General features: G+C 42.6%; 1 protein-coding gene across 1 annotated transcript in view; it reads left to right on the top strand.

Annotated features, from left to right (window-relative positions):
- Positions 1–12,444, top strand: part of LOC149329366 (uncharacterized) — an 81,875-nt gene extending 69,431 nt beyond the window's left edge. The window contains exon 3 of the mRNA XM_089560213.1: positions 8,540–12,444. Coding sequence (XP_089416339.1) covers positions 8,540–8,560 — 21 coding nt within the window. The 3' untranslated portion in view covers positions 8,561–12,444. The remainder of the gene's footprint in view (positions 1–8,539) is intronic.
- Positions 12,445–12,484: the final 40 nt, after the last annotated feature.

Here is a 12,484-nt window from a genome sequence, read left to right as displayed (position 1 = left end):
GAAATTGCTTTGTGCACTATTATTTTATTGCAGTTCCCATTAAAAAATCTTGAATACATTCTGGCTGTTTGTAAAGCTCGCTTGCTTGACATATTTTGCATTAAAACTCAATATTAGTGCAGTTCTGCAAAAAGCTGCTGTTCGCTTCTTTTTAGTGGTATACTTCGAGCATCCTTAGACATCATTGTGCCTTGCAACCAGGAAAGAACTGCTATCAGTTACAGAGGACAGCACTAACTGACAGCACTAACTTATAGATGACAGCTCTAAAGGATATTATAAACACAAGTAGTGTTTTTTCAGTAGTTTCTCCAAGTTTTTGTGTCTTACTACAAAAGGGTCATACTGCGAAAGAAGCCAAACACAGTATTGGATGGTAATGAGTGGAGTCAGCAGATGAGATTAGGAAGGTTTTTGGGATGAGGTGGCTTGATCTGTGTGGCAAAACACAGGATGCATTTCAGGTGAGCGGGAGAGACTTTTGTTGTGCTGTAAATGTTGTTCGGTTCACAAAATTGAAGAGAAAATGTTTGTCAGCAATTATACTAGTCGCCTTGTTTCCATGAAGCCACACTGAAGCCGCCATTGCAGCAGAGTGGCTCTAAATACTGCCGTTTTGTTCGCAGACCTATGACCTTATGCACTCCAGAATAGGAGCAAACCATCCAGTGCGCTTTATTTGTTCTCTTACCTTCTCTTCCAAGCGCAAAGTACAAAGAAGAACCTCGTAACAGCCCCTATTGGACAGTTAAAACTGGCTGGAGTAAATGGACAATGAAAGGGCCTGTCTGCCTCCGCTTGGGCTCCAGGAACCACTGAGCACTTGTTTGTCAGTCTACGCACATCCCCTTTAAGCAAGGCTAAACCTACAAGCCTCCTGATGATGAAGGCTCCACTTCGAAAAAAAAAAGTGGTTGTGGTGCATCACTGTATGGAAGAGTGAATGGGAAAAGCAGAATGTTGAGAAATAGGGGTATGAATGCAGCCTATGCTGTGAGCTTATTCTAGTGTTTCAGCCCCATAGTTATATGCAGCTGTCAGCTGGGGCCTGAAGAACGGTCACAAAAGAACAGTGGAAGAAAAGAAGGGAGGAAGACGCTTCCCACTACCAAGCCAGCAATACGTGTTGTTTCAGGAGGAGCATCCATCCTGCGAATGTTGCTTTCAACACTTTAGTGGTATCAAATAGAGAAAAGACTGATAGGGAAGGTATGGGAAACACCCAGTTCATCTTCAAAAGATGTGAGAAAGACTGGATGCTGCAACAGAAAAAATTTGTGCTTTCAAACCATGAAGGGTTGAATGTATTAGAGGGAATGCATACATAAAATTAAAACATTTCTTCATCATCATCATCATCAGCCTGACTACACCCACTGCAGGGCAAAGGCCTCTCCCATATCTCTACAATTAACCCTCTCCTTTGCCATCTGCGGCCACGCTATCCCCGCAAATTTCTTAATCTCATCTGCCCACCTAACTTTCTGCCACCCCCTGCTGTGCTTCCCCTCCGTTGGAGTCCAGTCCGATGCAAATCCAATGCAGTCTGACTCCAGTCCGAAGGCAAGTTAACGATGGTCCGTTAAGGACCATCGTTTAACTTGCCCTGGCCAGGCCTATTTCTTCCTCTTGATTTCGACTAGGAGTCCCATCTCATCTAGTAGGTTATCGTGGTTCATAGTTATTTCTCCTGGCTGTTCTTTTTTTTTGAGCTTTGATTAATCCTGGTCTGTTTATTTTTTTTCCCATTCAAGGCTATTTTTTATTCTATGCTGTATTTCCGATTTCTGTGATGTGTCGTGCAATTTTTTCATTTTGATGTTTCTTGGAATCTGATGGCACATTAGCCATTCTGTGTTTTTGTAAGAGTTCCTTGCAAGTTACGCACTAGCTCCTCCAGGCTCACAAACTGTCCTGCCTTTCTTAGTTGTGCTGCTGCTATTTCTGTGCTTCTCCTGGTGGTTCCGGCTTGTTCATCATTGTTGAGGCTGTTCTATGTTGAGGGGTTTTGGCCAAGGCTTAGGTTAAGACACAGTTCATGTGAACATGAGGGGGCGTTTCGCTGAGAGATGTCTTTGACCTCCCCAGATGGAGGGTTGGTAGCTTGGTTCGCCAGCTTGCCAGCCCAAAGCCTGCCGTTTGAGTCCTTCTAAAAAAAATGGCATTGATTCAATATCTGTGGCTCTCGTCCCAATCGGTGAGGGTGCGATCAAAATGAAAACCCCCCAAATGAATTCAGCAGGAGCTAAGATCATTGTCTGCAAGTCCTCAGACATCGCTTGTGTAGCAGACTTGCTTCAGTGCAAAATTTTCAGCTCACTGCCAGTGAGAGCATTCATTCCTGAACAGCTTGCATGCGCAGTATCGACCCAGTATCTTCCCCGCAAGAAATTATACAATAATTTCAGAATGCAGGAGTTGGAGTCTTTTCAGTCTATCACTGCCGTGGAAAGGTCAACGGCTCGCGTGTTGCTACTGAATCTGTAATAACAACTTTTGCCGGCTCTTCCTGCCCGGATGAACTAAAATTCTGGCCGATTGTATGCCGTGTGGACACTCTGCGACCACGCCCTCAGAAATGCACCAACTGTTGGTGGCTCGGGCTTAGCGGCAAAGCATGCAAGTCTGAGACCTGCTGCCATTTCATTGGAGAAGGTCATGCTGCTGATAACTGCACCCCAGAGCAGCCTCATTGCTGCCTCTGCAGCCATAACCACCCAGCAGATGGTGCCGATTGCACAAAACACAGTGAAGAGCGCAGCTTGTTAAACATCAACAAAGAGAAGTGGAGCTCCAGAGCTGATGCTTACGCTCTTCTGAACAGAAAGAAAGATTCATATGCTAGTTGTGTGCGTGCTTTTGTTGGGGACACTGAGTCCAACTTGACTGCCTCCACTGTCACCACTGTAGAAAAAGCCCTTAGGAATATGGTTGACCGAATGCCACACACATTTTCTGAGGCGTTGGCTCAGTTTGTTGCAGTTCAATCTGTTTTACCATCTACATCCGTTCTGGCAGCAACATCTGCATCTGTTTCAGCTTGTGCAGCTAGTGCTAGCTGCTCGACATCAGCTGCTGATGCTTCTCAGGTCCCACCTAACATCTCTGTTCCTAGTAGTGCATGTCGCCCCGACATCTGCACAACAGATCAGATGTCGAAATGTCCTGTCCTTCGCAGAAGCGTTGTGCTTCCTTGTGACCATCTAAACCTAGTTCTCCCCAGATTAAAACTAAAAAAGGACCACCCAGTTTTCTTCCCCATGTTGATATCCTCAATGAGGCACGGTGGCTCAGTGGTTACGGCACTTGGCTGCTGGATTTCAGTGGAGGCGAAATTCTAGAGGCCCGTGTACTGTGCGATGGCAGTGCACGTTAAAGAACCCCAAGTGGTCGAAATTTCCGGAGCCCTTCACTACGGCGTCCCTCATCCCTCATAGCCTGTGTTGGTTTGGGACATTAAACCCCAATAAACCAATCAAAGAAACGGTTTTCACCTCTTCAGTTGGTCAAGAATTATGGCTGGTATCGAAAGTGTTACAATGGAATTGCTGCTCCGTACTCTCGTCTATTCCAGATCTAGAACTACTTATTCACAAACATAACCCTGGTATCGTACTTTTACAAGAAAGGTGGTTATCACCTTATAAATCATTTTCAATGAGAAACTTTAGAGTTTTCAGATCAGATCGAAATGCTGGTAGGGGAGGTGGATTGGTAACCATGCTATCTAAACATATGTGTCATCAGGCATGTATCTCTACAAAAATTCTTCTTCCTGTCTGTGAGATTTTAGCAATCAAAATTTCATTACCGCAGCGTGCCGATATTACAATTGCTAATGTCTATTTTCCTTCAGGTATACACGGGACAGACTGTTTAGACTGCTTGGTGGTTGATGAAAGCAGTGTAGTCATTGCAGATTTTAATTACCACTATAGTTATTGGGAAAGTCGTACTGATTACTGTGGCCAACTTCTCTGTTCGTGGCTGTCTGCAACTGCTGTAGGTTGCTGCAATTCAAGAGGAATAATTTTTATGCGAGGTGTTGCTCACTCAGCTATTGACTTAACTTTATCAGCAGGCAGGCTATAACTGGTTGGTCGAGAGAAGATTCGGGTACATCTAGTGACCACTTTCCTAAAACTTTCACTATCCGGTTATGTCTGCTCAAATATAGTTATGCAGCCCATAAGTCTGTCAACCACAGTATTTATAAAAGTGTTTTCCGCCTCACTTGCTTCTATAGTCAGTACTAGCCGGGATGACAGAGCTCAGCAGGTGGTTTCATTTTGGCAAAGTGCAGTAGGGCACTCAATATTCACTGTGCACGCAGCAGCCTGTAATGAAGAGCCGTCTCCCTGGTGGACTGCAGAAAGTGAGATGGCATATCTTTGCAGAAAAGCGGCCTGGAAGAGAGGCCATCCTGCAACCAGTGTCCAGCAAATTCGTCAAATTACAAATTTTTCTCTGCATCTTTCAAAAGAACAATTGCAAAAGCCTAGGAGGAGTATAAGGAAAATTTAAACACTTATCTTTCAAATCCCCGTATTCTGAAGGCCCTGTATAGATTCATGGAACGTAACAAGAGTTTTCCAGTCGCTCACCTCACTTCTTCAACAGTGTTATCAGGCTCAGGAAACCGGGGAGGGTATTGCTCAGGGACTGGCGTTACATTTCCAGACGCAGAGAAACGTCCCATTGTGCACAGCCTCAGCCTCTTCGGATTATACCGAGGCTGACGCATCAGAGCTCCTCTCAGTCCTGGCAATGTTGCATCCTGCAGCTCCAGGAAAAGAAGATGATGTCACTGTTGGTGTGATTAAAATTTTAGCCCAGGATTTTACAAGCAACCTCTTAGGTATTGTCAGTGCTTGATTGAAAAATGCATGGATTCCAAGCATTTGGAAGATAGTGAACATTGTTTTATTGATGAAAGATGCAGGGAAAGGATATGTCAGAAAAGTGGCGTGAGGGGAGAGCTGGTGCTCGATGAAATGAATGACGGCGCAACAAGGACACTAACAAGTAACCGTTTATTACATGGAAAGGTGGCATATTCAAACATACAGCTCAGGCATGACACTCATCGCATTATCCCTCCGAACCCAACACATGGAAAAAAAGCAGCAACATCAGGACAACAGACAAGAAACCTTTAACCCCCGCAGAAAAAACAAAGAGATTCTGATAACAGAAATTAGAGGAAGAGGCCATCTCGTAGCAAAAGCAGTGTCAAACAGTCGTAACAAAAGCAGTGTCATACATGAGAAGCAAAAGCGGTCAGAAACCAAACATCGAAATTAAAAATAAAAAGTTTAAAAGAGTAAAAAACAAATGAGAATCGTAGCAAAGGCAGAGTCAAACACATGAAGCAAAAGCAGTCAGAACCCAAAAAAAACAACAAAAAGGAAAAGATAAAAGCAATAACAAAATTAACAACCCACCTAAACAAGCAACAGACGGCCGCTAGGAATGCAGGGCTGAAAAGACGCACAGTACATGACGTCGCAAAAAACTATCAAGAAAGGACACCTCGTTTCTACAGAGGGGTACTGAAGAGTCGCTAACACAAGTACTTCCCTTCTTATTGATCATAAAAGCCTGAAGAATTTCACGTGCCACCTTATCGCAACTCCTGCCCAGAATCCTTATTCCGTTTAGCACTGGCTCACACTTGCAATCTTTACAATGTAGGGGCAAATTCGACGCACCTTCGTTTTCTAACGATTTTTCTAATGACAGGATACGGAAGCATAAAGAATCGTTAGAAAACGGAGGCGGGTAGAATTCTGCAGGGGTTAAAGGTTTCTTGTTTGTTATCCTGATGTTGCTGCTTTTTTTCCATGTGTTAGGTTCGGAGTGATAATGCGATCAGTGTCATGCCTGAGCTGTATGTTTAAATATGCCACTTTTCCATGTAATGAACAGTTGGTAGTGTGCACATGTGGTGTCCCTTTCTTGTTAGCGTCCTTGTTGCGCCGCCGTTCATTTCAAAGCATATGTCTTAGATAATATTCGGCCGATTGCACTAACTTCAAATCTGTCCAAATTAATAGAAAGAGTAGTGCATAGTAATCTCACAAAACATGTTCAAGATGTTAATGGCGTTAGCTCAGCACAGGTTGGCTTTCGTTGCAGATGCTCTATATCGTCTTTCACATGTGGATCTGGGGAGTACAGTCTGGCTCCTGATATGCAGAAGGGAAGTTTCAGCTTTGGTGACTCTTGACGTAGCACAGGCCTGTGATAGAGTAGAACATACCATTTTACTTAACAGACTTTCGCAGTTAGATTCCAATCTACATTTATCCGTGGATATCTGAATTCTTGAAGGACAGATACTTTTTTTTATTATTGTTATCAGTCAAGAGGAGTGCCGCAAGGTTCGGTGCTATCACTGCTGCTTTTTAATATTTTGGTCAGTGACATCCCCATTCTGTCCTTATATAACAGTTTTTTTTGCTTCGGCCAGGGATATCCATTCCTTTTACCAGATTCTGCGGGGATATTTTGATGCTGTTGGAGTTTGGTTGCACCGTATTAATTCATCCCTGAATGCTAACAAATGTGGCATCCCGGTATTTCCTCCAGACATGCCTTTGCACATTTCATTAGTCCATCGCTCTAACCAGATTCCACAAAGGGAATCCGTTAAATATCTAGGCATTACTTAGCACCCAGCATTAGATTGGAGCCTTTATATAGAGAACAACGTGTTTAAAGGAGAACACGCTCTAGGCCGGCTGAGACGAATTGGCAGTAAAAAGTTTGGGATGCGCCGCGACACATTATTGTTACTATACAAAGCCTATGTACGACCTGTACTTGAACTTGGTTGGATTCTGTTTTCTGGTAGCGCAAACTACAAGATTCAACCCTTAATCTTACTGGAAAGACGAGCTCTACGTCTCTGCCTTGGTCTCCCAAAATCAGTTTCAAAAGCCCTACTTTATCTCAAAGCCAATATCCCTGATCTATTTTCCCGCTTTCAAGTCCTCGCGGTGCAAACTTTATTCAGGTCGTTGGACCCGATGACCGATGTCAGGCTGTGTGAGGTATCAATGAGGCGGCTGCGGTGCAGGATTCCCAGTTTAAATTTATATCTATGCTGATGTGGGTGGTCACCGACAAAGCTGTGTGACTCATTTGGGGAGTTTGCATCTGTGGACCATTTGCTTCTCTACTGTCCAAAAGCTCGCACGTCAGAGAAATATTTGCCTGGAGGTCCCTCTCTCCAGGTTAGGGCTCCCGTTATCTCTGCCAGTGTTGTTATCCTTCGGTGCGAGCGCCAGAGGATTTGCATTGGGTTCAATTTGTGGGATTCTCCGTGATTACATAATTGCTACTGGTAGGTTGATTCGCTAACTCTTGTAAAATTCTTGGAGTTTTTATTTTTTACTTCACTACAATGTTCTTTGTTATTTAACTTTAAATATTCTTCTGTAGTTTTTCATTGACACATTTTTCTAAATTCACGCTTGGCTGTCGTACTTTGTCGTAATCGCTGATGGAAATTTCCTTGTTTATGCCACTACACCTTTGGCCAATCCCCCCACGTGGGTATGCGCCATTCTTAAGAGGATGAAGAAAAAGAAGAAGAAATCTATGCGCATGCAAAGCAAGGATAACGTTATTCGACCCGGTGAACTTCACTTTTGCAGCGTGCGCTTGTGAAGACATGCTCTGTCTTTGTACGCTCGTGCCCAAATGTCATCGCGCAGTCACGAAAGAGATTTGGGCTTAGTGAAGCTTTTTCCAGTAACATAAAAGCTGCAGAACTGTATAACAGCAATACCAGACAAATATTCTTCTGTGAAATTCGCTGGAATTATTCCTTTAAACCTGCTACTTCAACACTTACATCAGTGGGCAAGTAGATACAATAGGCTGCAAAGCTGTATTTGGCGTTAATTTATGAAAATTCACATGGGGTGTGTTTTTGGCCGTGACCATCTCACTGACTCGGTCACCAGTGAACTTTCCACACCTTATTTCTCTTGTGGCAGGCTTTAGCAAAGACAGCACGTTCGTGGAGATCGCGCCGTTCGCATTTCTTCTCGGATATCTACGTTCTTTTGTGTTTGTAATTGCATAGCAAACGCAACAATTAGTTCTTTTGCAGTATAGAGCTTTGCGGTAGAAAGGGTGATGATTTTTTAATTCTGTGCCATTATGTGTGAAAATCGTTCATAGTGCGTTATGGTGACTTGTGCAAGCTGGTTAACCATATCTCGATGGCGGTACCTGTGACCGGTAGTTTATGCGAAAAACTGGTACAAACAGCTTCAAGGCATGTCACCACTGTTTTTTTGGTTTTTTGTAGACAGAAGTAGTCCTGTTGGCATGCAAATATAAAAATTTTTTTCCGCATCCTAATATAGCCGCTTCACAGGAATGAAAAATGCATTATACCGTTCAGTTCCACTAAATGGTCTATTTTAAAAAACAGGACTACAATCCATAGCCATATTGAACAATTCCAGTGCATTTTTTGTGTGTGTGTGTGCTGTCCCTTTTTTGTGTGTTCTCGATTTTGCAGGCATTGGAGGAGCAGCAGTAGCCTGGGGATAAACATTCCAGTGGAAGAACTGCAGCCAGTCTTTGCCGACCTATAGCATGATGCCCCTGTCCTGTAAAACAATGTATTGCGAGATGTGTCTTTATACCAGGCACCAAGGGATGTCGCTTAGATAAATAGATAACTGTTGGCATCCCCTTTGTATCAGGCCTGTTGCGAGTGCTGTCTTGCCTAATGAGTTAAAGTGGTTCATTGTTTTATTTTTCTACTGCCCCTTCTATTTGTAAGCTTTTAATCCTGTTATTTGTAAGCTTTGGGTTCTTTTCTATTTATTTTTTTCCATTCAAGGCTATTTTTTGTATTCCACATTATATTCCTTTGATTTCTATGACGTGTTGTGCAATTTTTTCGTTCTGCATTTTCTTTTTGTCGATGGCTCATTAGCCATTGTGTGTTTTCGTAAGAGTTCCTTGCAAGTTACGCACTAGCTCCTCCAGGCTCACAAATTGTCCTGCCTTTCTTAGTTGTGATAATGCCACTTCTTCTAGCCATCATTTTATTTATTTCATATCTGCTTTTTTTTTTGTTTGGTATAATATTTTTGCTAGGAAGTGTCGGTGAAAAAATTGCATAAAAGTAAGGCAGGAGTCATTTCTGCATCGCATTTGTATGTTCGGCTTGAAATCGCAACTGAATCATTCTTTTCCTGATTGAGCAAATCTTTGCTTGGTTGTGCATGCATTTCTCATGTCCCGAATTGAAAATACTTTATTGAATTTGTATTGGCTGGTTGTAATACTTAAATATTGCCATATTTTTATGTTTGATCATACCTTCGAAGGGTCAGTGGAGGACATCTCATCCTGACCTACGTACTGCATTGTCACATGCAACAACAGTGGCCATTAGGCCACAGCCACAAATGTAGTCATGCAGCGCCACAAGTCAAAATTTTTCTGTGGAAAGGCATAGGGTTGCATTGTAAGCTGGCAGTCTGTTGATGCCATGGTAAGAACCTCAATATTGGATACGATGCATTATCCTCTCATGTCCCTGCAGTCTCATATGTGGCCAGAAAGCATGACCAGTTTGTGAGTTTATTATCGGCTGCCTTCTTGGCAATCTGGTCAGACTTTTCGGGCACGCGTATGTTTAGCTATAGAGATCCAAATTAAGGCTCATGAATGCACCTTCTCGCTCTGACGCTCTTTAGGTTAGGTTTGTACCCTGATGTTTTCAATTTCATTTTTCAAGTTGCGTGGGCCGCATTTTTAAGCCTAATGCAGATGAGTGTTATTTTGCCTTTATTGTCAAAATTAGACAAATTATGTACATTTCACGAAAGATTTACTGTTTGCAAATCATCATTGTAGTATGAAAAGAGGCAAAAAAATTAAGCGTGCACCATCATTGCAAAAACAGATCATAACATGAGCCTGCCCGCTCATACTAAGATCTGCTGAGCCTGCTCGCTTCTTTGTTCATTGCCATTTGCTCAAAAGCACACCTGCCGTGTTGCTTCTGGCATTTGTGTTTGTTCTGTAGTGACTCTCATTTGTTCTTTATTCTTTTGCAGGCCATTATCGATAAGCCGATGTGTTCAAGGTTCCTGAGGAAGAAATCTTGAAAACCACGCCTGACAACTTTCCATGACTCCATTGCTTGATGCTCATAACCTGGAAAAGTCCATGTGCAGTGATCTCTGTCTATGTACAAAATTAGATGGAAGCGTTTTTAATGATATTGCTTGAATTACAGGGATCTAAATAATAAGGAAAATGTGGACAGCCCCCACTTTTTTTTTTGTGTGGAACTTGTTTTGTAAACAATAATATTCTTTTCACAGGAATGACATCAGGCTTAGGATGGAGAGGGAAGGAGGGAATAACAGGAATAAAAATGGCACCAAGTTCTTCTTAGCTCAAAAATCGTGTAGCAGAAATCACTGGCATGCATTGGTGGAACAGTTTAAATTAAGCTCTCAGTGGGATTCCCATTTCAGTCACGGCACTAACAGCACACCTGACCACATAGAGGAATCAAGTGAGGCCAGCAACGTGGGCAATTAGTAGTACTATAGTAGAATCACATTATTTGTTCACTCATCAGCTGAATGGCCTTGGGGCATTCTAGAAGAGAGTGAGTCAGATAGGCGCATGCTTTAGGGCAGTTGCAACATTCAGGAGATGTTGCATATTTTTGTAGGAAAGTCTGTGCTGGTGTCAGGAGGACATCGCATGTCCCTTCGTCAAGTAACTTTGTGACACGGAGAACTGAAAAAAATAAATTATAAAAGTAAGCATCTGGTGTACACCTTAATTTTTTTCATTTATGCAATATTCTCTCATTTTTCAATCAAAGGTGAAACATAAAGGGTGAAAATAGCGTGCATAGAAATTATTGGCCTTTTGTGCATCTGTGATGGGCACATCAATCTTTATCCTGGTTCTTGTGCTGTATGACCTCGAATCTGCGAATGCTTGCTTACGTAATTCGATGTAACTCCAGCACTTCACACTCTTCCTTTGTCTCCTGGTTGGCGCTGTGTGAAGACTGTAGCTCTGCTAAACCTGTCCTGTATCGTGTGGTGAATTTTATACCCTATTGTGTTTGCCATTGTTTACTGGTTTCTTGGTGTCCTTTTGGCTTTGCTGAAGAGTACACTATGATTCCTTGTGGTTTGTCATAAGTGACTGACCTCATTTTGTCATTGCACGAAGCATTTTTGACTCTGTCGAAACTATATTCATTGTTGTGTTCATTTAGCATGCATTCTGGCATCTTCCATTTCATTTTGAGGCCTTTTTAAGAGCAGGTTATTTTTATCTGTATGGTGTATATTGCGACAGTGTTTGTTTTAGTTTTCTAACAACACTGAATGTTGATCTACACATCTGGAGTTTGTGTATGGATTTCATTTGATGATGGTGGTGTGGGCTTTGATTTGTCTTTGAGCTGGAAATTGTTTTTGATTATCTGAAGCCATTTAGAAAAATTGGCCTATGCTTTTTTTTTTAAGCTGTGTGCTCTAGTGATGCTATACAGTAGTGCTTAGTGCAAGACAAGTTTTACCATACTGATCCGCACTGTCCTTTTTTTAGTTTCGCCCGTCTGGTTCCCGACTGGTTCCCTTGCATCAAAAATTGTCCTTAATTTTTGAATGAGTGTAGCCTGCTGTGATACATTTCATTGTTGTCATCATCAGCTCTCACGCTCGTGGCTGTTCGATGATCTCATCACCATGTTCCCAGGGATGGACTACTTCTGTGCCATCCATCGTGTTAGAAAAGCTGGCCACCTTAAACCTCTTTCAATGCAACGCATTGAGAATTTCGGTCACGATAGTTTCTTCCTTTTTTCCCCCTGGTTTCTTGTCCCAAAATTGGGGATGCGGGTGTTGCAAAAGTAAATGTGGTATGCTCTAACTGCACTTATGACCGAGTAGTGTGCAGTTTCAGATGTGCTTCTACTCGATTAATTGCACTCTTGGGCATATTAGCAACATTCGTGGGCAGCTGTAAACTGGGCGTTTTTACCAGTAGCCATGCTCTGAATCTTTTTTCCTGTGCACGGTGCAATGGCTATAAAAGGTTTAATAGAAAAATAATGGCTGTATCAATGTTTTGTGTCATTAAGCATGACTGAGACTCATTAGTTTTTAAGCCTGTGTTGGCATACTTGAACTGGCCTTGTAATAAGGCAGTAATTACTCATTGACATCCACCCAAGCGCAGCCATACGGCTACAAAAGAAAGCTATCCAGCTTTCTCAGAAACTTCGCAGTTAAAGAAAAATTCGTCCTGGTCCGGGGTTCGAACCCGGGACCACCGCTACACCGGAGCAGTCGCTCTACCAATTGAGCTAACCTGGACGGCAAGCTTATGGTAGGGCGAGAGCAAATTGATCAATAACTCGAAGTGGGAACAGTGTTGGTCAAATGTTTAGGGGAATCCCACAAGGTGGAGT

The sequence above is a fragment of the Amblyomma mixtum genome, chromosome 9 (genome assembly GCF_055824585.1).
Source record: "Amblyomma mixtum isolate Tamu chromosome 9, ASM5582458v1, whole genome shotgun sequence".
Taxonomy (NCBI): domain Eukaryota; kingdom Metazoa; phylum Arthropoda; class Arachnida; order Ixodida; family Ixodidae; genus Amblyomma; species Amblyomma mixtum.
Note: the sequence above shows the minus strand (reverse complement) of the source record. Positions and strands in the feature narration are given on the sequence as shown.